Here is a 25,255-nt window from a genome sequence, read left to right as displayed (position 1 = left end):
TACACTTCTTCCATTATGGTAGCTATTACACATTATAAACTACTATAATAATAATATTCTATGACTAGAAGGAGCTCTGGTAGCGTAGTGGTTATGAATCGATCCGGCTGTGAACCGCAAGGTCAGCAGTTCGAAACGACCAGCTGCTCCAAGGGAGAAAGATGAGGCATTCTGCTCCCGTAAAGATTTACAGCCTCGGAAACCCTGTACAGGGTCGCTATGGGTCGGGACCGACTTGACGGCACTTAACAACAACAACAACAAGAATTAGTTAGCTATTGGTATGATTATCCTGCTATTTGGAAATTCATTGAATATAACATTATAATTTTAATGTTTATATTATGTAAACTACGAGAATATGTTCTTTTTCAGAGAATGAAGAATAGAAGGAAGTTTATACTGCCAGAATAACATAAATGGTTACCTAGACTTCCATCAGAGAATTAGTCATGGATTTTAGTAGAACGTTTACATTTAGGGATAGGGAAGACAGCCAGACATAACTTCACTCTCCTTCTTTAGTTTTATGAAACAAGCTCATGACTGCTAACTCACATGGGCTCCTGACCCCATGTCATCATAGCTCTGTTGAAGCTGCCAAGCGCTCAGTCTTGGATATAACCAGGAGGAGGCCTTTCTTATCTCTACAGATCCATAAGGCACCTCACAGAGTCACAACAACAAAAACAAAGAGAAAGATATCTATTACATACAGCTTTCCTTTCTGTGTTGTTTTTTTTTAGGATAAAAAAAAATCTTTCGACTCTGTCCCATTCAGATAAAATAGATTGTATATTTTAAAAGCCTTTGTTTTATGTATACATTTCAACTTAAAAAAAACCAAAACGCATCTTTAAGCAAAAATGCTAAGGCAATTCAAATGTCTCTCTATGGAATAGTAAGTGTGTAATGGTGTACCAACTCTTACAATATCTAAAGTAAAAAATATAAGATGATTTGAAGTTTCGTAATGAAAAAAGAAAGTGTAAAATAATTTATATAGCGATACAAGCAATGTCTCTATAAGTTTGCTCTTAAATGAATTAAAAAAAAAAAAAAGTTGCCACTAAGTGGATGCCAATTCATAGTGACGGGACTGGACAGTGTAGAACTACCCCATAGAGTTTCCAAGACAGTAATCTTTACAGAATCAGACTCCCAGGAAGCAGCTGGTGGGTTTCGATTGCCAACCTTTCAGTTACCAACCAAGCATTATATCACCAGGGCTCCATAAATTTTCTCTTACATTGAATTCACTCATTCATTTGTTAAGTAAACAAAGTCATGTGTTATATCCTTATTTTGCGTAGAATTTTCATTTATAGTTCTGTATTTCACCTTGGTAACGTAGTGGTTACGAGTGGAACTGCTATATCTCAAAGTCAGCAATTTGAACTTACCAGCGATTCTGCTGGAGAAAGATGAGACTTTCTGCTCCTAAAAAGATTTACAGCCTGAGAACCCTATGCAGGGTAGCTATGAGTTGGAGCAGACTCCACCGCACATCTCCACAACCACCATTTCAACTTAGGTAGAAAGTTTAGATTTGTGCTGATACATAAAAATTCCATATTTCTATAGAGTCATGGTGTTAATGGTGTGGATCAATGCACTGGACTGCAAAGTTGGTTTGAAACAGCTGCTCCTTGGAAACTCTATATGGGTCGCTATGGGTCAAAACAGAAACATGGCGCTTAACAACAACATTGTGTTAAAATACTCCATTTCTGTAGCTCTGTCTGGTAAGGTACACACATCATTGAAGGTTATCATCTATACTGAGCAAAGATAATCAGAAATTGTTTTGTAATTTATTAAGTTAAATGTCTCCAAATTTTTCTGTTTGTGTTACTTTTTGTGAGTTTTTTGTTTTGTTTTGTTTGTTTAATACTTTTACATTCAAATCATGGAGAAAACTGTGCTATCAATTTTTATAGGTTGGTAAAATGTTTCTTTATATCTTTTTTTTAATGCTTAGGAAAATTGTAAACAAGCTTTTCAAAGAGAAATTAGTTGGATGTATTTGCAGTTTTAGGGTCATGATAATGAAAAGCAGAGTCAGTCTTTGAGCCTATCTTATCAGAAACTGGGAATGACTTCAAGATTTCATTCAAACACCTAATATTATATTAAAAGAGAGAGTATAAATGATGATATTTATTTGGTAATTTGTAAGAACTAAAGGATTGTGGGTCCTCTTCCTGCCAAAGATGGCTCAAAATTCAGGTATGCAGATTTTGCATATTTTTCCTTAGTAGAGTAGTTGATGATATAATCTTTTTATGAATCCATAATGGGTATAAATCTAAGAAGTTGGATCATTGTTAATTTTGAAATACTGAAAAAAAAAAATACTGTTTTAGCTTTACTTTTCTTGGTATTGTATGTTTAAAATTGGGAAAGGCTCCCAATCTTTCTTATTCTTCAGCACAAGCAGGTACAAGTTCTATTGTTGTTCATTGGTCATCTCTATACCTTTCATACTCTGTACCTTCCAAAGTTAATGAAAGCTGTTTCATTCACTTTGACTTTGTGGGTTGGAAAAAAACAAAAATAGAGAAAAGAAATAAATACATGTGATCAATTAATATTTTTAACTGAAACTGGTTACTTTGTAATCTGATGTTTATTTGCCATTTAGTTTTATGATGCACTCCAATTTTTCTATCTTCATCCCACTCTGAAAATAATTTGAAGTTTTTCTAATGTGTTTTGCAACATTTAGATAAATCAGCATTTTTTTTTTTTTTTGAGGTGGGGGGAAAATAAGATGGGTTAGCTTGAATCCCACTGGACTGATACTTCTCCATATTCCACTCCTGAATTGGTTTTGAATATATGTTGTTATTGTTAAGTGCCATTGAGTCACTTCTGACTCATAGTGACAATATATAAGGTTTCTGAGGAGCAGCTTGTAGGTTTGAACTGCTGACCTTACAGTTCAAACTGACTGCAGTTTGTGATTATCCTACAGCGCCTTGACTAATTCCTATATATGAGGAGGTTTCAGTAAGTTTGTGGAGAAATTCAAAGGCATTTTGGGAGCACTCTCATAACAGTGAGAGATCATAACAGGAGCTCACAACAGGAGCTCTGGTAGCGTATTGGTTACGAATCGGGCTGCGAACCGCAAGGTCAGCAGTTCGAAACTACCAGCTGTTCCGCGGAGAAAGATGAGGCTTTCAGCTCCTGTAAAGATTTACAGCCTCGGAAACCCTATGCAGGGTCGCTATGAGTCGGAACCGACTCCACGGCACATAACAACAACAACAACAACTCATAACAGTAGTGAGGTTGGCCCAGGATCTAGCAGTGTTTCGTTCTGCTGTGCATAAGATCGCTATGGGTCTGTACTGAATCGATGGCACCTAACAACGGCAACAACTCATATATGACATTTGTTTTATAAAGGTATGTCATATAATGTATTCTCACTACCTATTTTCTATTTCCTCAGGATTTGGGAAAGGTAGAGAAAGAAAAGAAAGGGTAGTTTAACGCATGTAGAAGACTGTGCCAAACACTGATTTAGATCCATTCATACATTATCCCCTGTAAGTGTCTTCTGTTTTGTCTCCTTTAATTTCCTTGTTGTTGTTGTTGTTAAGTGCTGTCAAGTCGGTTCCGACCCATAGCGATTCTGCATAGGGTTTCTGAGGAGCAGCTGGTGAACTTGAACTACTGCCCTTGTAGTTCAAAGGACTTTGCAGTCTGGCGCACTAACCCACAGCACCTCACCTTGAAATGTAGGCATTATTATTACGGTTTTATGATGAAAAAAGGAAGCATCCAGCCCCAGGTTGCCTGGCTAGTAAAAGTTGAGATTCAAATGAGCTCCAAAACCCATAATATTTTAAAATTTTGCATTTTTGTTGTTGTTTTAATTTCATCCACTACTTCCAATGGACTCCTGGTGTGGCATTGTAGGATGGGCACTGGACTTTGAACTACCAGGTCAGCAGTTCAAATCCACCAACGGTTCCCTGAGAACCCTGTACAGGGTCACTATGAGTCGGAACTGACTCGACGATGCTTACCAACAATAACAACAACTCCCAATAGTGGAGATTTTGAAATTCCACCTCAGATTTTAACATAAATTATATATTTTATTGTTGTTAATGGAATAATTCAAAAATTAGCTTCAATTGACTTAATTTAATATACAAATGTTTAAAACATTCTTGCCTCACAACTTTGACTTCATATGGTAAAGGACATAATCCAAACAGACTTTCCCACTTTGCAAAGCGTTCGTAGAGCTCATTTCTGATTTTCCATCTGAGAGTTCTCTGTGGGTATTCTTTTTTAGACTTTTATAACCCTACTTGAAAGCAAATATCTTGGCTTTATTGCTGTTAACTCCCACATGTACATAAGACATTTGTGCAAGCTTGAAGTGGTAAATCCTGCTATTTTGTTGACACTTGATTTTAGGAATTTTATAAATGCTAGCATAGTAATACATATCTTTAAAAAATAGTTTGCGTTTTTGTTTTGTATTTTTTTCTGATCTTGTTACCTCTTTATGGTCTACCAACACTAACTAGTTTTTTCCTTTGTTTCATCCAAGAAAGCAGATAATCATGATTCTGGTTGTGGGTTCCCATGGGATAAGTGTAGGGTTTTCGTAATGGAATGTGCCATATATTCTTGCAAAATCAATGTTCTGGGTTGTTGTTATTTGTGTAAAAACATCAACAATAAGTAAATTTAAAATACTGGTCCCAAAAGAATTGTTAAGATCAGAAAAGCTTCACGTTATTCTCATTCTGACCATAACATATTTTTCCTGCCTCCTTATAATTGCAATGATTCATGTTACTGGATAAGTCAGTGAAAGCCTCAAAGAAAACGCTTAAATGAGTTCTATTTGTTTAGTGAATTTCATAGGGGAGTCTGAAATGTTCATTACTCCTTTATAATCCACACAAATGATACTAATAGACAGAAAGTTAAAATAATTAATCATAACCTTAAACATAGTAGCCGTTCTGCTTAAGTACACTTTCGCTTCAAATGGTGCTTATTTTTTGAGTTAGAATTACATGTACTACTGGTTGTCTTCTAGCAAAATGAACCTGAATACAATCACTAATATTTATGGGTATGAAATGACTCTTCATCAAATATTATGATTAGAAAACTAAGTCAATAAATATTACAAGAAACTATTTTTAAATTCTGATTTTCTAACATTGACTTCATGTGTGGAAAGTATTATGATATAATGAGATAAGTCAATTTTTCTATATGTGATGTTTGCCTGAATCATTGCAACATTGCCTTAGGTTTTACATTTGAAAGTGAAAATAATCACATAAGTTTTCCAAAGTCAACATTTATAATTAATAATCATACTACCATAATATTTAAAGATGCTTTAAATATGTAAGTCGGTTCCGACTCCACGGCACATAACAACAACAACAACAATATTACTTCCAACTGAATTAACCAAAATTGCATATGAGATAACTCATATTGCATAGACCATAAATCCATTTGTGTGTGTGTGTGTGTGTGTGTGTGTATACTCAAAATAAAACTTTATAACATGAATGTGAAGGAAAAATTACTACAATGATATGAAGTAATTACAATTTACTGGATATGTTTGTTAGTAAGCATATGTATTTTTGTCCTGTTAGTTGGGATCCAAACATTTTTGAAAACTGATATAACTTAAAACATTTAAATGTCTGCAGTTACAATTTTTAAATATGACTAGGCAGAATGCAATAGAATTCATTATTTCTATAGTAAATAAAATATATATATATATCAAACATCACTTTGTTAAAGCCACATTATGAAAGGAAGTCTGTAACAGATTATAGAAGCAATCTTTAAACTCCATTAAACTTTAAAACTGTAAGTATAATCTTTCAGGAAATTTTATGAATGAAGTCCCTGTTGATGGATTTAGTATCTTGTTCCTTAGTGCACATATGTATTAAATTAAAAGAACAGTAGCGATACTATTTTACAGAGCTGACAAGCTGCACTTCATATGCATATTTTTGTCATTTAAAAATTAAAAAAAATAAGAACACCCTACTTTGCTATACTTTAACAATTCTAACTACTTTTAGGTTTTTCTCTTTTAATAATTGAGCTTAATTTAAAACAAGTTTTCACCAATATAAGAAATATCCTTAAGTATAAAATACTTGCATAAAACTCATAATTATGATTTTGCTATAATGGGGAACTTTTCTCTTAGACATAGATTTTGTTGGGAATTTCAAGTAATATATTATTCTGAGGTTTGTTTTTAACCTTTATTAAAAGAATATGATAGTGGGTTTTTTTTTAATGATAAAAGAAAATGCATGTAATCATGGATTATCAGTACACAGACTGAAAAAAAAAGTTCTCTAGCAAAATATCTATAATCAACATTGTTTTTATAATTTCTAACTCTTGCTACAGAAACAAAATATTTCATTTTTGAAAAAAGTCAAGATAAAGTAAATGATACATATTCCAATATGGAAAAGTTTATTCATGCTTTGAAATTACCAGTTAAGACTAAGGAAAATACAATGTGAATCCTCTCAAACTGTTTTGAGGGCCACCACACCAGTCACTGGAGAAGGATATCATGTTTGGTAAGGTGGAGGGTCAGAGAAAAAGAGGAAGACCCCCAAAGAGATGGATTGGCCAAGTGGCAGCATCAATGGGCTCAAGTGTGGCAACAATAGTGAGGTTGTCCCAGGATGGGGCAGTGTTTCATTCTGCTGTGCGTAAGGTCGCTATTGGTTGGTACAGATTCAATGGCACCTAACAACTGCAACAACAACACCTATTTATGTTTTAGCTGTTACAATATGTTGGTATTTCAATCAGATGATTTTATTTTGTGTATCATAAATTAATATTTCTTACTTAATTGTATGTTATAGAATGATTTCTAGTTAGCAATAAAAAGGGATATTTGAATTTTTCATGTGTAATAGTTACATTTCTGTGAGCCTAAACCAAACCACCCAACCAAACAAACCATTACCTTTAAGTCTATTCTTACTAATCAAAAATAACTGAATAGAACTTCCCCATAGGATTTCTAAGGCTATAAATCTTTACAGAAGCACAGGGCCTCATCTTTCTAATGTCTGACTTTCTGTTAGCAGCCATGAGAGCTTAATCACTGAATCTCCAGGGTGCCTCTTCTGTCAGTTTGTTGTTAAATGTCATAGAGTAGGTTGCGGCTCATAGCAAAACCTGTATAGGGTTTCCAAGGAGCAGTTGGTGGGTTTGAACCGCCATGCTGGTAGCTGCCAGTCCAGTTCTCATCCTATAGCACCACACCAGGACTCTAAAACAATCATGTTGTTGTTGTTAAGTACTGTCTAGTCAGTTCTGACCCATAGCAACCTTCTATAGGGTTTCCTAGGAGAAGCTAGTAAACTTGAACTGCCGACCATACATTTCAAACTGACTTTCCAGCTCACTGCATGAATCCACAGCACAACACCAGATCAATCATAGCTACTATTATTATTACCTTCATGTCAGTTCCAACTCATAGGGTTTCTGAGAGGCAGCTCTGATGGATTTGAACCACCAACCTTGTGGTTACCAGTTCAGTGCTTATCCTACAGGGCCACACCAGTCTGCATCAGCTTGGTTGTGGTTGCTGTTGCTTTGTGCCACCCATCTGTTTCTGACTCATAGTGATCCTGGGTAAGGTTTCCAAAACTGTAAATCTTTACTGGAGGAAAAAGCCTAATCTTTCTCCTGCTGAGTGACTGGTAGAGTTGAACTGCTGACTTTTTGATTAGCAACCCAGGTCATAATCTATTATGTTACCAGGGCTTGTTGTTAAGTGCTGTTGAGTCTGATCTGAGTCATAGTGACCCTCCACAGAGTGGCTCATTGAGTTGTAAATAACAATAACCTCATATGCATGCACAAGCTGGACAGTGAATAAGGAGGACTGTAGAAGAATTGATGCTTTTGAGTTATGGTGTTAAAAGAGAATATTGAAAGTGCTATGGGCTGCTAAAAGAACAAACAGATCTCTGTTGGAAGAAGTACAGCCAGAGCGCTCCTTGGAGGCCACGTTGGCCAAACTTCATCTCTCATACTTCAGACATATTGTCAGGAGGGACCAGTCTCTGAAGAAGGATATCATGTTTGGTAAAGTGGAGGGTCAGAGAAAAAGAGGAAGACCCCCAGCAAGATGGATTGGCAAAGTGGCAGCATCCATGGGCTCAAGCGTGGCAACAATTGTGAGGTTGGCCCACAGTGGTTTGTTCTGCTGTGCGTAGGGTCACTATGAGTCAGTATCGACTCGGTGGCACCTAACAACAACAACAACAACCTTACCTTTCAAACTGACCTTCAGTCTAGTGCTTATCTAATGGCACAACACCGGGATTGTTGTTGTTGTTGTTATGTGCCTACCAGTCAGTTCCTACTCATAGTGACCCTGTATAGGGTTTCCATGGCAGGGCTGTCCTTAAACAAAGAGGATGTCTGGACTTTTATGTCACTAGATTCTAGGTTTTCCTTGGTTGTCTGGAGAAAGTAGCCAATTCCTGGTATATAATGCACAGTAGGACAGGTGTGATATCCAGTCCCATAGTTGTGAATGTGTATTTTTAGCAGATTAACTTTACATACTTTATTGTCAGGAACAAAGAGAAGCAATATGATATACACTGGTGGTTCAATAGTAGAATGCTTGCTTTGTTTGGGAAAGATTCCAATTGGCCAATGCATTTTATGTGCAGCCACCTACCAGCTGTCTGTTAATGTAAGCTTGAGTGTTGCTATGATGCTGAACAGATTTCTGCCAAAGTTCCAGACTAAGACGACTTGGAAAAATCTAACATTGAAAATCCTTTGGAGCACAGTTCTACTCTGACACCTATAGGGTTACCATGAACTGGTCTGAAAACAGCTAACAATAAAAATATGACAAGAATCTGTTAAGAACATATATATATATATATATATATAGTGTTGTTGTTATTAAGTACCTTTGAGTTGGTTCTAACTCATAGCGTCCCTGTATAGTACCACACCAGGACTCTGTGTGTGTGTGTGTATATACATATATGGCATTTGAAAGCATAGGATGAAATATTGGAAAACATTTTCTTTAAATATTTTTATTGTGATTTGGGTGAAAGTTTACAGAACAAATTGGGTTTCCAATCAACAATTTGTACATATTTTAATTTGTGGCATTGATTGAAATGCCCACAGTGTAAAAGCACTCTTCCTACTCTTTCCCTGTGTTTACTGTTTCCATTTGTCCTTCTTTCCTGCCTTCTCCTACCTTCTAAGCTTTATTCCTGGGCCAGTGCTGCACCTTTGCTCTCATAGGATTGATAGTTCTAAGTAACATGTACCTCTCTACTGTTATTGGTCACCTTATATGCTGTCTATCATTTGTCTGAAAATTGAGCCAGAGAGATTGAGCTCAGTTCTAGGCTTGAAGGGTGTCAAAGGTCAATAGTCTCCGGAGTTCTACCAGTCTCTAACAGACTAGTAAATCTAGACTTTTTTTTTTTTCAATTTGGGTTTTGTTCCACATTTTTCTTGTAATCTATCCAGGACCTTTTATTGTCATACCTTTTGGAGAGCTCGGTAGTGGGAGCTAGACACCATCTAGTTCTTCTGGTCTCATCTTTCTTCTGTGGAAAGGCTGGGTTACAAGTGGAACTTAACAACAACAACAATATTAGTCCTTTGGATTAACTGCTTCCATGACATTTTTATATTGCTTCAGATGGGAGAGACCAATAGCTGCATTTTAGATGTTGTAAAGTGCTGGCAAGTCAGTTCTGACTCATAGTGACCCTGTAGAGGCCTTCCAAGGATCTGTTGAGTTTGAATCGCCAACCCTGAGGTTCAAACCGACCTTGCAGTGCAGTGCTTATCCTACAGCACCACACCAGGACAGTCACTCACAAACTTTAAAGACCCCCAACTGCTGTTCATCAAAGTAGGATGTAGAATATTGTGTCTGCCAACTATGGTGTGCTAGTGGATCTTAGTGGATCCGGACTATGGTCATGAACCCACAGGCTCAATGACTGATTTTCTCAAAGTGTTTGGTTATGACTAAGAAGTTTTTATAACTTTGTCCCCTGTTGCTGTTGTTGTTAAGTGCCATTGAGTCAGTTCTGACTCATAGTGACACTGGAATAGGGTTTCTGAGGTTGTAAATCTTTGTTGGAGCAGAAAGCCTCACCTTTCTCCTGTGGAATGACTGGTTGACTTGAGTTATCAATTAACATACAGAGCCATATGCTCTACTATATATTTCATGGATATATTTACAGCACATATAAATACATATGTAAAAATATCTTCTGTCAAACCTACATATTTTTGTGGATGTAGTCCCGTTCACCTTCCCACTTTTTTGCAGTTAATATATATCTATGTGTCCACCCATGTTGTTGTTAAGTGTCATCTAGTCATTTCTGACTCATAGTGACCCTGTATAGGGTTTCTGAGGAGCAGCTGGTGGGTTTGAACCACTGATCTTCCAGTGTGGCTCCTACAGCACTATACTGTTGTTGTTAAGTGCTGTCAAATCGATTCTAACCCATAGCGACCCTGTATAGGTTTCTGAGGAGCAGCTGGTGAGCTTGAACCACTGACCTTGCAGTTCAAACAGCTTTGCATTAACCCACAGTGCCACACCAGGACTCCACAGCACCATACAACTCATAGATTATTACTATTACTGTTATTGCAGGATTGAGTATGTAATCGTAGTTACCTTTGTTACCTTTAACTCTTATGCTCCTTATTGTGTCTTTCTTTGCCTTGATCATTTTGTGCCTACCTCCCCTTATTGTAAATTGCCTTTCCCTAGCAGCAGTCAAGAAATCAAATAATGTATTAGGCAAATCTGCTGCACAAGACCTTTTTAAAGTGTTGAAGATCAAAGATGGCAGCTTGAGGACTAAGGTGTGCCTGACCCAAGTCATGGTATTTTTAATAATCTCATATGCATGCGAAAACTGGACAGTGAATAAGGAAGACCATAGAATAATTGACGCTTTTGAGTTATGGTGTTGGAGAATACTGAAAGTGCCATCAGCTGCCAAAAGAACCAACAGATCTGTGTTGGAAAGAGTGCAGCCAGAGTGCTCCTTGGAGGCCAGGATGTCCAAACTTTGTCTTTCATACTTTGGACATATTGTCAGGAGGGACCAGTTGCTGGAGAAGGATATCATGTTTGGTAAGGTGAAGGGTGAGAGAAAAAGAGGAAGACCCCTAGTGAGATGGGTCAGTAAAGTGGCAGCATCAGTGGGCTCAAGCATGGCAACTATAATGAGGTAGGCCCAGGATTGGGCAGTATTTCGTTCTGCTGTGCACAAGGTCACTATGAGTCGGTACCGACTTGATGGCACCTAACAACAACAAACATCGAAGTTAATATTTGTCTGCCCTCTAGTTAGTGACTTACCCTCCTTTCCCATCCTACCTCTGGTGAACTTCAAAGAATGTTTCTTTCTGTTTGTAAACCTTTTCTTGACTTTTTACAGTAGTGATCTCATACACTATATACCCTTTTGTGGCTGACTAATTTCACTCAACATAATGTCTTCTAGGCTCATCCATAATGTGAGATCCTTTGCAGATTCATTGTTATTCCTTAATGTTGCACAGTATTCCATTTTGTGGAATGTGTACCATAGTTTATCCATTCTTCTGCTATTTCACATGGTTTTTTTAATATAGGCAAATAGAAATGTTTAATATTGATAGAAATGGTCTAAGGAGAGGGAAAAATAGATTACACTAGAGAAAGTGGGCAGAAGTACTGAAACAATGTCCTGGAGTATGTGAGAACAGATGGATACTATTGGAGCAGTTGAGGGGTTTTGATTTTAGATAGGATCCAAGTTTGTCCAGAAAGAAAAAAGAATGTGAAGAAGAAAGAAAAGAAAGAAGAAAGACAAGAAAAAGAAAGGAAGTTGCTAGCTGTATTTTCTTTTTCCTGTTAAGCAATCTATATTTTTTTTCCTGGATGGTGTATTTTTTTTTATTTATGAAATAAAAATTCAGGCTATTTTAAAATATAGATATTCATTTATTTTCAATCTTCACATTTAGTTTTACTCTAATTCAGGAAACTTTTTATGTTTTTCTTAGTTTACAATTCCTTTGTTAATGAGACGTTCTGGTCTATTTAGATCTATTTATTAAAAAATATTTATTAATATCTGTCTCTAAGTAGAAGGAGTCCTGATAGAGTAGTGGATTGTGAGCTGGGCTGCTAACCACAAGGTCAGAAGTTTGAATCTCCCAGTTACTCCCGGGGAGAAAGACGAGGATTTCTGCTCTAGTAAAGATTTACAGCCCTGAAAACACTGTATTGGGTTACTATGAGTCAGAACCAACTTAGTGCACCCAACCACCACCTTCACCCTCTCATCAGTGATAAGATAAACATAGTCCCTGTCCTCAGTGAGTCTGTAGTCTGATTGGGAAGACAGACATGAAACAAGTAATTTCACGTGTATTGTGTGCCGCAAAGCAGCTCAGGTTTCTAAAAATCTGTCTGTAAGAGTTGTATCTAATCTTAACTGGGTTGAATAGGAAAGGAGATTTATGCTGAAGGAATGAGATTTAAATTTAGCCTTTAAAATGTGCAGAAATGAAGTGGGTGAATTGTGAGGTATAAAGAAAGGGTATGTACAATGGTCCTGAGTGGAGAAGGAGCAGAATATTTTCTAGGAAACCAAATTCACACAAAACTTTCCATTCACTTTTCTCTGCATCTGCATCATTTTTCCTGTTCCTTTTGCATTGGGGAGTCATTTTCAAGCTTGTCCTTTATATAATCCATATGAGTTTTGGAAGCATCGTCTCTGCTCTCTACTAAGTTTAGTAAGATTTTACATTTTGCTATAGCATTGCCAATTTCTTTAATGTTTTCTTGCTTTAACCACATCTTTCTTTTTAAATTCCTCTCCTCCTCACTTCTACCTAGAGTTCTATATGAAGTAGGTTGTATGATTTTACCATAATTACTTAGAAAAATAGAGCTTCGATGAGATTATAGATCTTACCCAATGTTACCTAATTTATAAAGTCTACAAAAGGCATATATATGGATGTTGGAGATATAGTGTAATAGTTAATTTTCAGTTAGTTATTTCAATAGTAATTAGGGTATATAAGAATAGCCCTGTAACTTTACTACTACTACCAGAGAAAACATAAGCCAGGTCAGTATAACAGTTTATGAAAGCTGAAACTAATCCCAAGACTTTCAATTTCCTAGAACTGGAGCAAAAGTAAACTTAATTTCCTTATTTTATTTTATTTAGCAAATTAAGTTTCTAGAATTAAATTAATCAAGACTCTTCTGCACAAAGTCTGTCAATGTGCTTCTGTATGATTCTTACCATATAAACACCTCAAATATCAGAAGTCATCTTATGCTAAATACAACTTTACTCTAAAAATAAGAATAGACTTGTTTCAAAGTTAACCATATTAAAGCAGACTCATGAGCTCCACTTCTCATTCTTGGAAATCAACATACCTGCCAACCTAAACAACTCTAGTTATTGTATTACATTTTTAGGCCTAGCATATTCTAGATTTATTTCAAATGTCTTGTTATTCTTTAATTGATAAATCTTATAAACTATGTGGTTAGTTTTCCTAACCACCTAATTTATAAGATTTAGCAATTCAGGTTATTTGTACCTGAGTAGATATTATCTGAATAAAAATCATTAAATACTCTGAGGAACAATTTAAGGCTAAGTTAAACTAAAGGTCAAAGAGATTATTTTTAGTAAATAATTCTTTTGATTGGAATGATGGAAATGAATTATGCAGCATTAGTAAAACTTCAAGGGAATAGGATGATATCAAGGACATAAAACTAAGAAATAAAATGATTGTTAGGGACTGGAAGATAGACCTGCCATGTACAAGTATGCTTGCCAAATGGGTGATTTTGAGGGATATTTTTCAATTTATAATCTACCATGGTTTGTGAGGAAGGCAGAATTTCACTAGTTGTTTATGACTGCCTCATTCCAACTAAAACATAATTATTTGCATAACATGTTCTTTTTTACTTTAAAGACATCCCACATGGAATTCATCAAACATGATAAAATAATGAACTTATTCCTGTTCAGATGTTGGCAAAAGAGAGAACTCTGCTTTAACTGAGTAACCACAACATAATTTATTTTGCAGTTCATTGCTGTTATATTTTTTGTCTGTCTTTCCTAGTGGACTTTGGGTGTATTAACCAATAAATATGAGGTATTAATGTCTTTATTACATTTTGTCTTCGTGTTTTAGAAAAACAAAAAATTGCTAACGTCAAGGGCCAACACCATTGATCAGCTGGTATTTATTGTATCTATCTGTTTGGGGGCTGATGTCAGAGATCTAAAATTCCCTTGACCTCTAGGAGGTGGGGAGATATAGCATGTGACACAATTAGAAAATGATGATGTGCTAAAAACAAAGTGGAACTCAGCAGAGTTCAGAGATGTAAAAAATTGATAAGTATTGAACCCAAGTAAAGGGACTGACTGCTTCTTTTATGATAAGTAAGATTTAAGAAACATCAGAGATAGTGATTTGACTAGGTAAGGGAAATCATAAGGCATAGGCTCTCTTGTTGAGTGAATATGTCACATTAAAAAGATGAGAATATTTTATGCATTAGTATGGCCAAAGTTGTATGTGGAAAGTAACAGAAAATGAGTTTGGAAAGTATTTTGACTGTTTTGTTGTATCAAGAAAATAATATTTGAAATTTATTAATTTTTTTCTTAAACTCTAAAACAATTTAATAAAAACATTAATTCCTCAAATATATTTATTAGTTAATGCATCCAAAGTCCACTAGGAAAGACAGTGGTCAGTTCTTGGGCACAGAAACTTAGTATGTCTAACACTTTGTTTAATAATAGCTTTGGTTGCAGATGAGAATGGAGGCCTGAGGTGGCACTGTATGATAAACACTGGACCACAAGGTCAGTTTGAACAACAACACAAATGAGAATAAAAAAAGCAAAAGAATCGAAAATAACCTAGAGTTTTAAATAGAGCAAGAGCCACTATTCATTTTGCAAAAAATAATCTTAAACTTGATAACGTACTATGTGTCTGAATATATATTCCATTCATAGGTATTGTTGTTGTTAAGTACCATTGAGGTGCTTCCTACTCATAGTGACTCTGTTTAGGGTTTCTTAGGAGCAATTGGTGGGTTTGAACTGTTGACCTTGAAGTTAGCAGTCCAGTGCTTATCCTACAGTGCTATGTGCTTGGAGTTGGTTCTGACTCATAGTGACCCTGTACAGGGTTTCTGAGGCTGTAAATCTTTAAGGGAACAGAAAGCCTAATCTTTCTCCTATGGAAGAGCTGGTAGTTTCTAACTGCTAACCTTGAGATGTGGTAGCATGGTGGTTACGAATCGGGCTGCGAACCGCAAGGTCAGCAGTTAGAAACTACCAGCTGTTCTGCGGGAGAAAGATGAGGCTTTCTGTTCCCATAAAGATTTACAGCCTCGGAAACCCTGTGTAGGGTTGCTATGAGTTGGAACCGACTCCACGACACATAACAATAACAACAACAACCGTGAGATTAGCAACCCGATTCGTAACCACCACCCGACCAGAGCTCCTTACAGCTCCATTAATAGGTACCGATTAGAGGAAATTCTACATTGCTGAAATCTGAGGAAAAATCTAGAATTTAATCTATTTCCTTTTATTTGTTGTAGTTAGGTGCCATTGAGTCAGTACCAACTCACAGTGACCTTTTACACAGCAGAACAAAACACTGAGGGATGCTGGGCCAATGGCACTACTGTTGCCACACTTAAGCCCATTGATGCTGCCACTTGGCCAATCCATTTCATTGGGGGTCTTCCTCTTTTTCTCTGACCCTTCACCTTACCAAACATGATCTCCTTCTCCAGAGACTGGTCCCTCCTGACAATATGTCCAAAGTATGAGAGACAAAGTTTGGCCATCTTGGCCTCCAAGGACCACTCTGGCTGCACTTCTTCCAAAACGGATCTCTTGGTTCTTTTGGCAGCTCATTGCATTTTCAATATTCTCCTCCAATATCGTAACTCAAAAGCATCAATTTTTCCACAGACTTCCTTATTCACTGTCCAGCTTTCACATGCATATGAGGTTATTGAAAATACCACGGCTTGGGTCAGGCGCACCTTCGTCCTCAAGCTGACATCTTTGCTCTTCAACACATTAAAAAGTCTTGTGCAGCAGATTTGCCTAATGCAATACGTCGTTTGATTTCTTGACTGCTCCTTCCATGAGTGTTGATAGTTGATCCAAGAAGAATGAAGTCCTTGATAACTTCAATCTTTTCTCCTTTTATAAGAATGTTGTTTATTGGTCCAGTGGTGAGGATTTTTGTTTTCTTGACACTGAGACATAATCCATACCCAAGGCTGTGCTCTTTGATCTTCATCAGTAAATGTTTTAAATTCTCTTCACTTTCAGCAAGCAAGGTTGTATCATCTGCATATCGCAGGATGTTAATGAGTCTTCTTCCAATCCTGATGTCACGTTTTTCTTCATAGAACCAGCTTCTCGGATTATTTGCTCAGCATATAGGTTGAATAAAAATACAACCTTGTCTCATACCTTTCTTAGTTTTAAACCATTCAGTGTTCCCATGTTCTGTTTGAGCAACTACCTCCTTGTCCAGGTACAGATTCCTCATGAGCACAATTAATGTTCTGGAATACTTATACTTCGCAATGTTGTCCATAGCTTGTAATGATCCACACAATTGAAAACCTTTGCATAGTCAATAAAGCACAGGTAAACATCTTTCTGATAGTCTCTGCTTTCAGCCAAGATCCATCAAACATCAGCAATGATATCCCTCATTCCATGGCCTCTTCTGAATCTGGCTTGAACCTCTGGAAGTTCTCTGTCAATGTAGCCATTTCTGTATTACCTTTAGTAAAACTTTACTTGCATGGGATATCAAAGATATTGTCTGATGGTTTCCACATTGCATTGGGTCACCTGTCTTTGGAATGGGCACAAATATGCATCTCTTCCAATCAGTAGGCTAGATAGTTGTCTTCCAAATTTATTGGCATAAATGAGTGAGTGCCTCCTGGGTCACCTCACTTTCTTGAAAGATTTCAGTTTTTATTCCATCAATTCCTGGTGCCTTGTTTTTTGCCAACTCCTTCAATTCGCCTTGGACTTCCTCCTTCGGCATCATTGGCTCTTGATCATATGCTATCTCTTGAAATGATTGAACATTAACCATTTCCTTTTGGTACAGTGACTCTGTCGTCATTCCATCTTCTCTTGACGCATTCTGCATCATTCAATAATTTGCCCAGAGAATCTTTCAATAACGAAAGTCGAGGCTTGAATTTTTTCTTCAGTTCCCCCAGCTTGAGAAATGCTGAGTGTGTTCTTCCTTTTTGTTTTTCTGATTCCAGATCTTTGCACATTTTGTTGTAATATTTGGCATTGTCTTCTCGAGCTGATCTTTCAAATTTTCTGTTCAGCTCTTGGACCGCCTCATTTCTTCCATTTGCTTTAGCATCTCTAAGTTAGAGAGCAAGTTTCAGTGTCTCTTCTGACATCCATTTTGAACTTTTTCTTCTTTCTTGTCTTCTCAAAGACTTTTTGCTTCTTGTATGATGTTCTTGATGTCATCCCACAGCTCTTCTGGTCTTTGGTCCTTAGTGTTTAATGTATCAAATCTGTTCTTCAGGTGATCTCTAAATTCAGGTGGGATATATTTAAAGTCATATTTTGGCTCTCATGGACTTGTTTTCATTTTCTTCAGCTTTAGTTTGAATTTGCACTGATGGTCTGTTCCATAATCTGCCCCGGCCTTGTTTTCACTGATGATATGGAGCTTTTCCATCGTCTCTTTCCACAGATGTAGTCAATTTGATTTCTATGTATTCCATCTGGTGAAGTCCATGTGTATAGTCATCTCTTACACTGTCTAAAGAAGGTATTTGAAATGAGCAAATCATTGGTTTTGCAGAATTCTACCATGTGTTCTCCAGCATCATTTCTATCACTGTGGCCCTATTTTCCAACTACTGATCCTTCCTCTTTGCTTCCAACCTTTGCATTCCAATCACTAGTAATGATCAATACATCTTGATTGCATGTTTGATCAATTTCAGATTGAAGAAGCTGGTAGAATTCTTCTGTTTCATCCTCACTGGCTTTAGTGGTTGGTGTGTAAATTTGAATAATAGTTTTATTAACTGGTCTTCCCTGGAGGTGGATGGATATTATCCTATTACACAGACAGCGTTGTACCTCATGACTGATCTGCATATGTTCTTTTTGACAATGAATGCAACACCATTCCTCTTCAATTTATCATTCTAGGGATAGTAAACCATGTGGTCATCAGATTCAAAATGGCCAATACCAGTCCATTTCAGCTCACTAATGCCTAAGATATCAATATATATGGTTGTTGTTGTTAAGTACCATTGAGTTTGTTCCAACTCATAGCAACCCTGAATAGGGTTTCCAAGGATTGACTGGTGAGCTTGAATCACCAACCTTTTGGTTCAAAGCAACATTGCAGCCCAGTGCATTAACCTACAATGCCACACTAATATTTGGAAAATGAATAAATTATAAATATTTTCTCAACTTTCTTAAGTATTACTGTGATTGGATCATGGTAATTCAAAGTATTTATTATATTTTAAAATGGGTTTAAAAATCAATAGCCATTGAGTTGATTCTGACTCATAATGACTATTGGTCACAGTTAGTTAGTTGCTCTATAGGTTTTTTGAGTCTCTAAGTTTTCCAGGAGCAGACAGCCTCATCTTTTCCCCAAAAAGTGACTGGTGGGTTTTTAAGCAAGCAGCCCAGAGCTTAACCCATGGCCACATGAGTGCTCCTTAAAATGAGTGAAGAGGGAGATCAATGAATGTTTCCTTTGTTAAAAAACCATTTTAAGAAAATGATAATAATTTGGACCTGGGGAGAAAAACATTCTTCCATAAATAAAAGTATGAATGTATTCTGGGTAAACAACTGCTAATCACAAGGTCAGAGGTTCAAATCCAACAGCCACTCCTCAGAAACCCTGTTTAGGACCACTAAGAGTCAGAATCAACTCAGCAGCATATAACAACTACATGAAAAATATATTCTGGATAGTAATATTTGTTTGTGTGGGAGTGTAAGATACATTATGCCCTTTGAAAATTAACAGTGAAGAAAAGGAACATGCAGTGCCCAAAGTAAGTGGCTAGGGATAGTAGAGCCTATAAGTAGATTTTAAAGATAAGCTCAGTAGGAGATGTAATTATAGTTTATGAAGACTCCTTGGAGATTTTTACAGAATAAGCATTTGTAACTGGCATGAAAAGGAAGTGTTAATAGTAGGAGAAAAGCAGTAAGTCTTAATGCTTATTTTTTTTTAAGTTTTAAATGTTTTAGGCATCCAATTAAAAAAAATTATTGGGGAATAATTTTTCTTTTTGACATCATCTGCAATATTATAGTCCACTTGTGTTGTCATAATATACATAAAATACATATTAGCTAATGTTTTTGGAACTCAGTATATATTTTAAAACAAAACCTCATGTCAATAGTTGTCTCAGAGGAATAAAATGAGTTATCCGGAATCTATGTCTTCTGCTTTTCTTAACTTTCCCCTGGTATATGTCTCATGCTGAAAATTGTCAACATTCTAAAACTAGGTGAAGAAAAATGATAGACAAGGAAATGAATATTTACTGAGTACCCACCATGTGTAATAAGACTGGATTAAGCATTTCATATTCTTTCTCTCATATTAATCTTCCTAACAAACCTGTAAGATAGGTTTTATTATCCCTATGTTGTTGATGAAGAAACTGAAACCTGAATAGGTGATGAAATGTGTCTGAAGCTCCAAGCTAATGAGTGGCAGAGCTAGTATTCAATGCCAGAGTCAAGCTCTTTCCACCACTTAATTTGAAAATGGCAACTGGCTAAAAAATGTTATAAAATGGTTTTGTCTATATTTTTAAAGGAGTCCTGCTATGGTGCTATAGGATAATCACTGGACTGCTAACCACAAGTTGGCAGTTCAAAACTACCAACTCTCCTCGGAAACTCTGTAGGTCGCTATGAGGCGGAATTGACTTGACACAGCCTAATAACAACAATGTGTGTTGAACAGATTTTTGTTGTTCTTTTTTTTAAATAAATGAATTGGAGGGTTGATGATGGAAAGTTACATCTTCCACACTGATGTAAAAATAAACACATTGCACTTTCAAAAAACCAAATTTCTGCTTTCCCAGTCACACTTTTCTGTAACGAGAGATCATTGAACGTTTTTTTTTTTTTTTTTTAACACCCAAACCATAATTTCCATGTGGAAAAATACATGAAACATAAATAGAATAGATGGTAAATCCCTATATGAAATTGAAAACAAATTTTGTGGGATTATGCATGGTAACAGGAGTTATTGGAGGATAGTCTTTAGCTTGGAAAGATCTAAAAGCAACCTATCTACTCTGTGTGGCATGGCGTATTATACACAATTAATCTTTCTTGGTTGAATGAATGTATGATGTCAACATGAATTTCATAACAGCCTAGCATATTTCATATTCTCTCTAACGAGAAATGTCAGAGTATATCTAAATGAAAATACTAAAGCAGTGTTTCTTTTACTATAACATACACAAAACTATATATATAATATTAAATATATACTTCAGTGATCTAGATCACGTTCTTCAAACTGTGCAACAACAATAGCTCTATTTTATCAAATTATTCCACCACCATTAATAAGTCTTCAATTCACTCTAAACAAAAACCTTTTCTTTTTCCTTCCATCCCAACCCTTGTTATTGTTGTTGTTAAGTGCCTTTGAATGGATTATGACCCATAGCAGTCCCATATAGGGTTTCCAAGGAGCTGCTGGTGAGCTTGAATCACCCACCTTGTAGTTCAAAGGACTTTGCAGTCAGAAGCATTAGCCCACAGGGCCACACCAGGGCTCCCTAGTAAATGCTAATTCCTTTTGGTTTCTATGTAAAAAGCAGTGATGTTTTTATTATTTCATTGTATACTTCTTGAAGATAAAATTAAATTAAGATCAAACAAATCAAGTGTGTTCATATTTCTTTTCTAGTGTTCAACTTCCTGTGGTAAAGGAATAAAGTATCGTGAGGTGCTTTGCATTGATCAATTCCAAAGAAAATTAGAAGAAAAGTATTGCAGTCATCTACAGAAACCTCAAACTCATAAAGTTTGTAGATCTGGCAGATGCCCTTCATGGAAAGCCAATAGGTGGAAGGAGGTATGTGATGCATTTTTATAATTACATACTTAGCTTTGCATTAAAAAATCTTAATTCATCTTGTATGTTTTCAATAAGCTTGAAAAAATTCACTTCCTTCAAATGTGCGTTACTCTGTTATACATTCTTTTACACGATTCTCTGAATCAATACTGTGCAGAGCTAGCATATTTGCTAAGTATCTGGGGGGGGGGCGGTGCGGAGTGGAATTTTAAAAATTCATGGAAAAATTAGATTATCTGTCATTTCCATTTTTTACAAGGACTTTGAAGTTCCTCCTACAGTTAAAGGGCAATCCCATATTTATTTGTCAGAGTAGAACTGTGTTTCATTAAGTATTCATTGATGGGGTTTTGTCATTCTGACTTCTAAGGAGCATTGTGGCTGTACTTCTTCCAACATATATTGTTTAGTTCTTCTGAAACTCCATAGTACTTTCAATATTCCTCTCTAACTCTGTAACTCAAATGCATCAATTCTTCTCTGGTTTTCCTTATTCATTATCCAACTTTCACATGCATTTGAGACTATTGAAAATATCAGGGCTTGAGGCAGGCCCATCTTAGTACTCAAATTGACGTCTTTGCTCTTGAACACATCTTTGTGAATTGGCACTGAATGAAAAGCTCCTAATTGAGTGGTAATCTCAGGTTTCTTTGTAGAAGAGGCAACTTCTGTTAAGAATTACTGTCCTGAGAATTATGGTTAATATTTGACTGAAAACTAGGAGTAAACACATTTCTATTTTTTTCTCAAAACAATTTTATTCATGAATGAAAGGTACATAGACCAATGGGACAAAATTGAGAACCCAGAAGTAAATACATCCACCTACAGTCACCTATCTGACAAAGATCCAAACACATCTAATGAGGAAGAGATAATCTCTTTGACAAATGGTGCTGGCAAAACTGGAAATCTATTTACAGAAGAACAAAAAAAGAACCATATCTCATACCAGGTACAAAAACACACTCAACGTGCATTAAAGACCTACATGTAAAACTTAAGAGTTAAAAAGATGTAAAATTAGGAAATATGTGTCCCAAGGTTGTATTCCTTCACCATACTTATTCAATCTGTATTCTGAGCAAATAATCCAAGAAGATGGATTATATGAAGAACATTGTTTCAGGGTTGAAGGAAGAACCACTAACAACCTGTGATACGCAGATGATATAACCTTGCTTGCTGAAAGCGAAGAGTACGTAAATACTTACTGATGGAGATCAAAGACCAACGCCTTCATTATGGCTTGCACCTCAATGTAAAGGAAACAAAAATCCTCAGCACTGGACCAATAAACAACATCCATGTAAATGGAGAAAATATTCAAGTTGTCAATGACTTCATTTTGCTGGAATCAACCCTCACCACTCATGGAAGCAGCAGTCAAGAAAACAAATGATGTATTATTGCACTGAGCAAATCTGCTGCACAAATCTCTTTAAAGTGTTCAATTCAAAGATGTCAGTTTGAAGACTAAGGTACGCCTGACCCAAGCCATGGTATTTTCAATAGTCTCATATGCAGAAAGTGAGGCAGCACTGGAGATACTCACTCCTCTATGCCAAGAAATTTGAAAGACAGCTATCTGGCCAACTGATTGGAAGAGATCCCTATTTGTGCTCATTCCAAAGAGAAGTGACCCAATGGAATGTGGAAATCATCGGACAATGTCTTTGATATCCTATGCAAGTAAAGTTTTACTAACGGTAATACAGAAATGGCTGCAAGCATACATTGACAGAGAACTTTGGAAGGTTCAAGCCAGATTCAGAAGAGGATATGGAACTAGGGATATCATTGCTGATGTCCGATGGATCTTGGCTGAAAGCAGAGAATACCAGAAAGATGTTTTATTGACTTTTTGACAGACTGACAGATTGTGCTTTATTGACTCCACAAAGGCTTTCGATTGTGTGGATCATGACAAGCTATGGACAACATTGTAAAGTATGAGTATTCCGGAAAACTTCATTGTGCTCATGAGGAACCTATACCTGGACAAAGAGGCAGTTGTTCAAACAGAAGATCGGAACACTGAATGGTTTAAAATTAAGACAGTTGTGTGACAGGGTTATATTCTTTCACCATACTTATTCAACCTGTATGCTGAGCAAATAATACGAGAAGCTGGGTTCTATGAAGAAAAATGTGGCATCAGGATTGGAGGAAGACTCATTAACAACCTGTGATATGCAGATGATACAACTTTACTTGCTGAAAGTGATGAGTACTTAAAATACTTAGTATGAATATTGTGATTTCTTTTGCAAAAGGACTCACAATCTCTTAAAATCTAGTTACCCTTGAGTGGATTCTCATCCATGGTGACTCCCATGTGTATGTAAGAAGAGCTGTGCTCTGTAGGGTTTTCAACTGCTGATTTTTCACAAATAGATAACCAGGCATTTCTTCTGAGGTGCCTTTGCATGGATTTGAATCTCCAACATTTGACTTGGCAGCCAAAAATGTTAACTTCTTGCACCACCCAGGAACTCCTTTTATCTCGTAATTTATGCTTACGAGTTGTATTTATTATTGTAGCTTTAATTGATATGATATTTTTTTTCCACTACATTATCTTGACCAAGGTATGGCAAAATGATGACAAAGTAGCTTTCTCCAAGAGGGTGTCATATTGCAAAGACAGTAGCCATGAAGAAAACAGATCTACCCAGTATGCAGCAGGTAGTCCCTGATTCGGATACCAGGCAGGCATCACAGTGAGGCTGGCAATGGAAGTGGGACAGATTTTTTTTTTCGTGGCCACCAGCAATCCTGTTAATCCCAGTGAGTCTTTTGCAGCTGCATCCATTGTGGTTGGTATGCACCCAAGACATTTTTTGACCCTTTGCCCCTAAACCCGCAAAAGTAAATCAATCAATCGTCAGTGCTAACAAATTGGCCTTGGCTCACCACCAAATATGAAATTGTATGAGGTCCATGAAAGAACAGTTTCCAGGGGTTTCTAAGATACAGCTATGAATGTTCACAGACTTTAAAAATACAGATGCATTTGTACAGAGTCTGCTTTTTTCTTTTTGAATTGGTTTTCCTTGTCATAGAAATTAGCTTCATACACCCACATAGTCCCCAATCTCTCCCAGAAACAAATGACCAGTTGTGAAGTTGTTGGCTTTTGATTTATTCTATAAAAAGTCTCCACACGATGTTAACAATTGCAGTCTGTCATGGCAGTGCATATAATAATGTTTTCAACAGAAGTGTAATTTCAGAGGTAGTTACGAGATAATCACTGGTTGCTGCTTTGTTCTGATTGTATAAATTGTAGCATTGCTGTAATATAAGGACTCACTATATAATAATTTCATTTTATTACTATTTTACATTTTACCTCAAATGGAAAGACTAATTTGGATAAATTGTGACCATAGATGTACTCAAATTAATTTTGAATAAACACTCTGCGTTTGGTATTCCATATATATTTTTTTAAATGAAAGGACTTAGTAATGCATTTTAATGACTAAACAGGAAGAAACTTTGCTATACAGAGACCTTTGTCCTGTGTCCATCAGGTGTATATATTTAGGAACAAATTAAATATTTGAATTGTTAGAAAAAAAAAAAAGAAAGAAAGAAAGAAAGGAAAGAAAAATATCCCCCTCCTCTGGAACCGAGAGAGTGCTTTCCCTTTTAATTTTATCTGTACAGGAAAACAACTTAACTTTTAAGTTCAGGTCTTTTTAAGGCCAGCAAGATGCTAGAATCTTCATTGTCTAATGCCTCATCTACTTAGTTTAGTGTCTCTCAAATCAATAATCTTTGTACTTAGGGAAGCATCTTGAATTCTCACCTCCCCTGATTGTGGAAAAAAGAAAAGATTTCACTCAGACTATTGAATCTAGTCAGGTGAAATCAGTACTTCTTCTCTGAGATTCATCACTGTTTGTCTAGCATCTTGATATTATAG

The 25,255-nt window shown here is 36.3% G+C and overlaps 1 protein-coding gene across 1 annotated transcript in view; it reads left to right on the top strand.

Moving 5' to 3' along the window:
- ADAMTS20 (ADAM metallopeptidase with thrombospondin type 1 motif, 20) overlaps positions 1-25,255 on the top strand; it is a 246,227-nt gene that overhangs the window by 164,599 nt on the left and 56,373 nt on the right. The window contains exon 29 of the mRNA XM_006865315.1: positions 21,148-21,315. Coding sequence (XP_006865377.1) covers positions 21,148-21,315 — 168 coding nt within the window. The remainder of the gene's footprint in view (positions 1-21,147; positions 21,316-25,255) is intronic.

The sequence above is a fragment of the Chrysochloris asiatica genome, unplaced genomic scaffold, assembly GCF_000296735.1.
Source record: "Chrysochloris asiatica unplaced genomic scaffold, ChrAsi1.0 scaffold00077, whole genome shotgun sequence".
Lineage (NCBI taxonomy): Eukaryota > Metazoa > Chordata > Mammalia > Afrosoricida > Chrysochloridae > Chrysochloris > Chrysochloris asiatica.
This window is presented reverse-complemented; position numbering and strand designations above follow the sequence as displayed.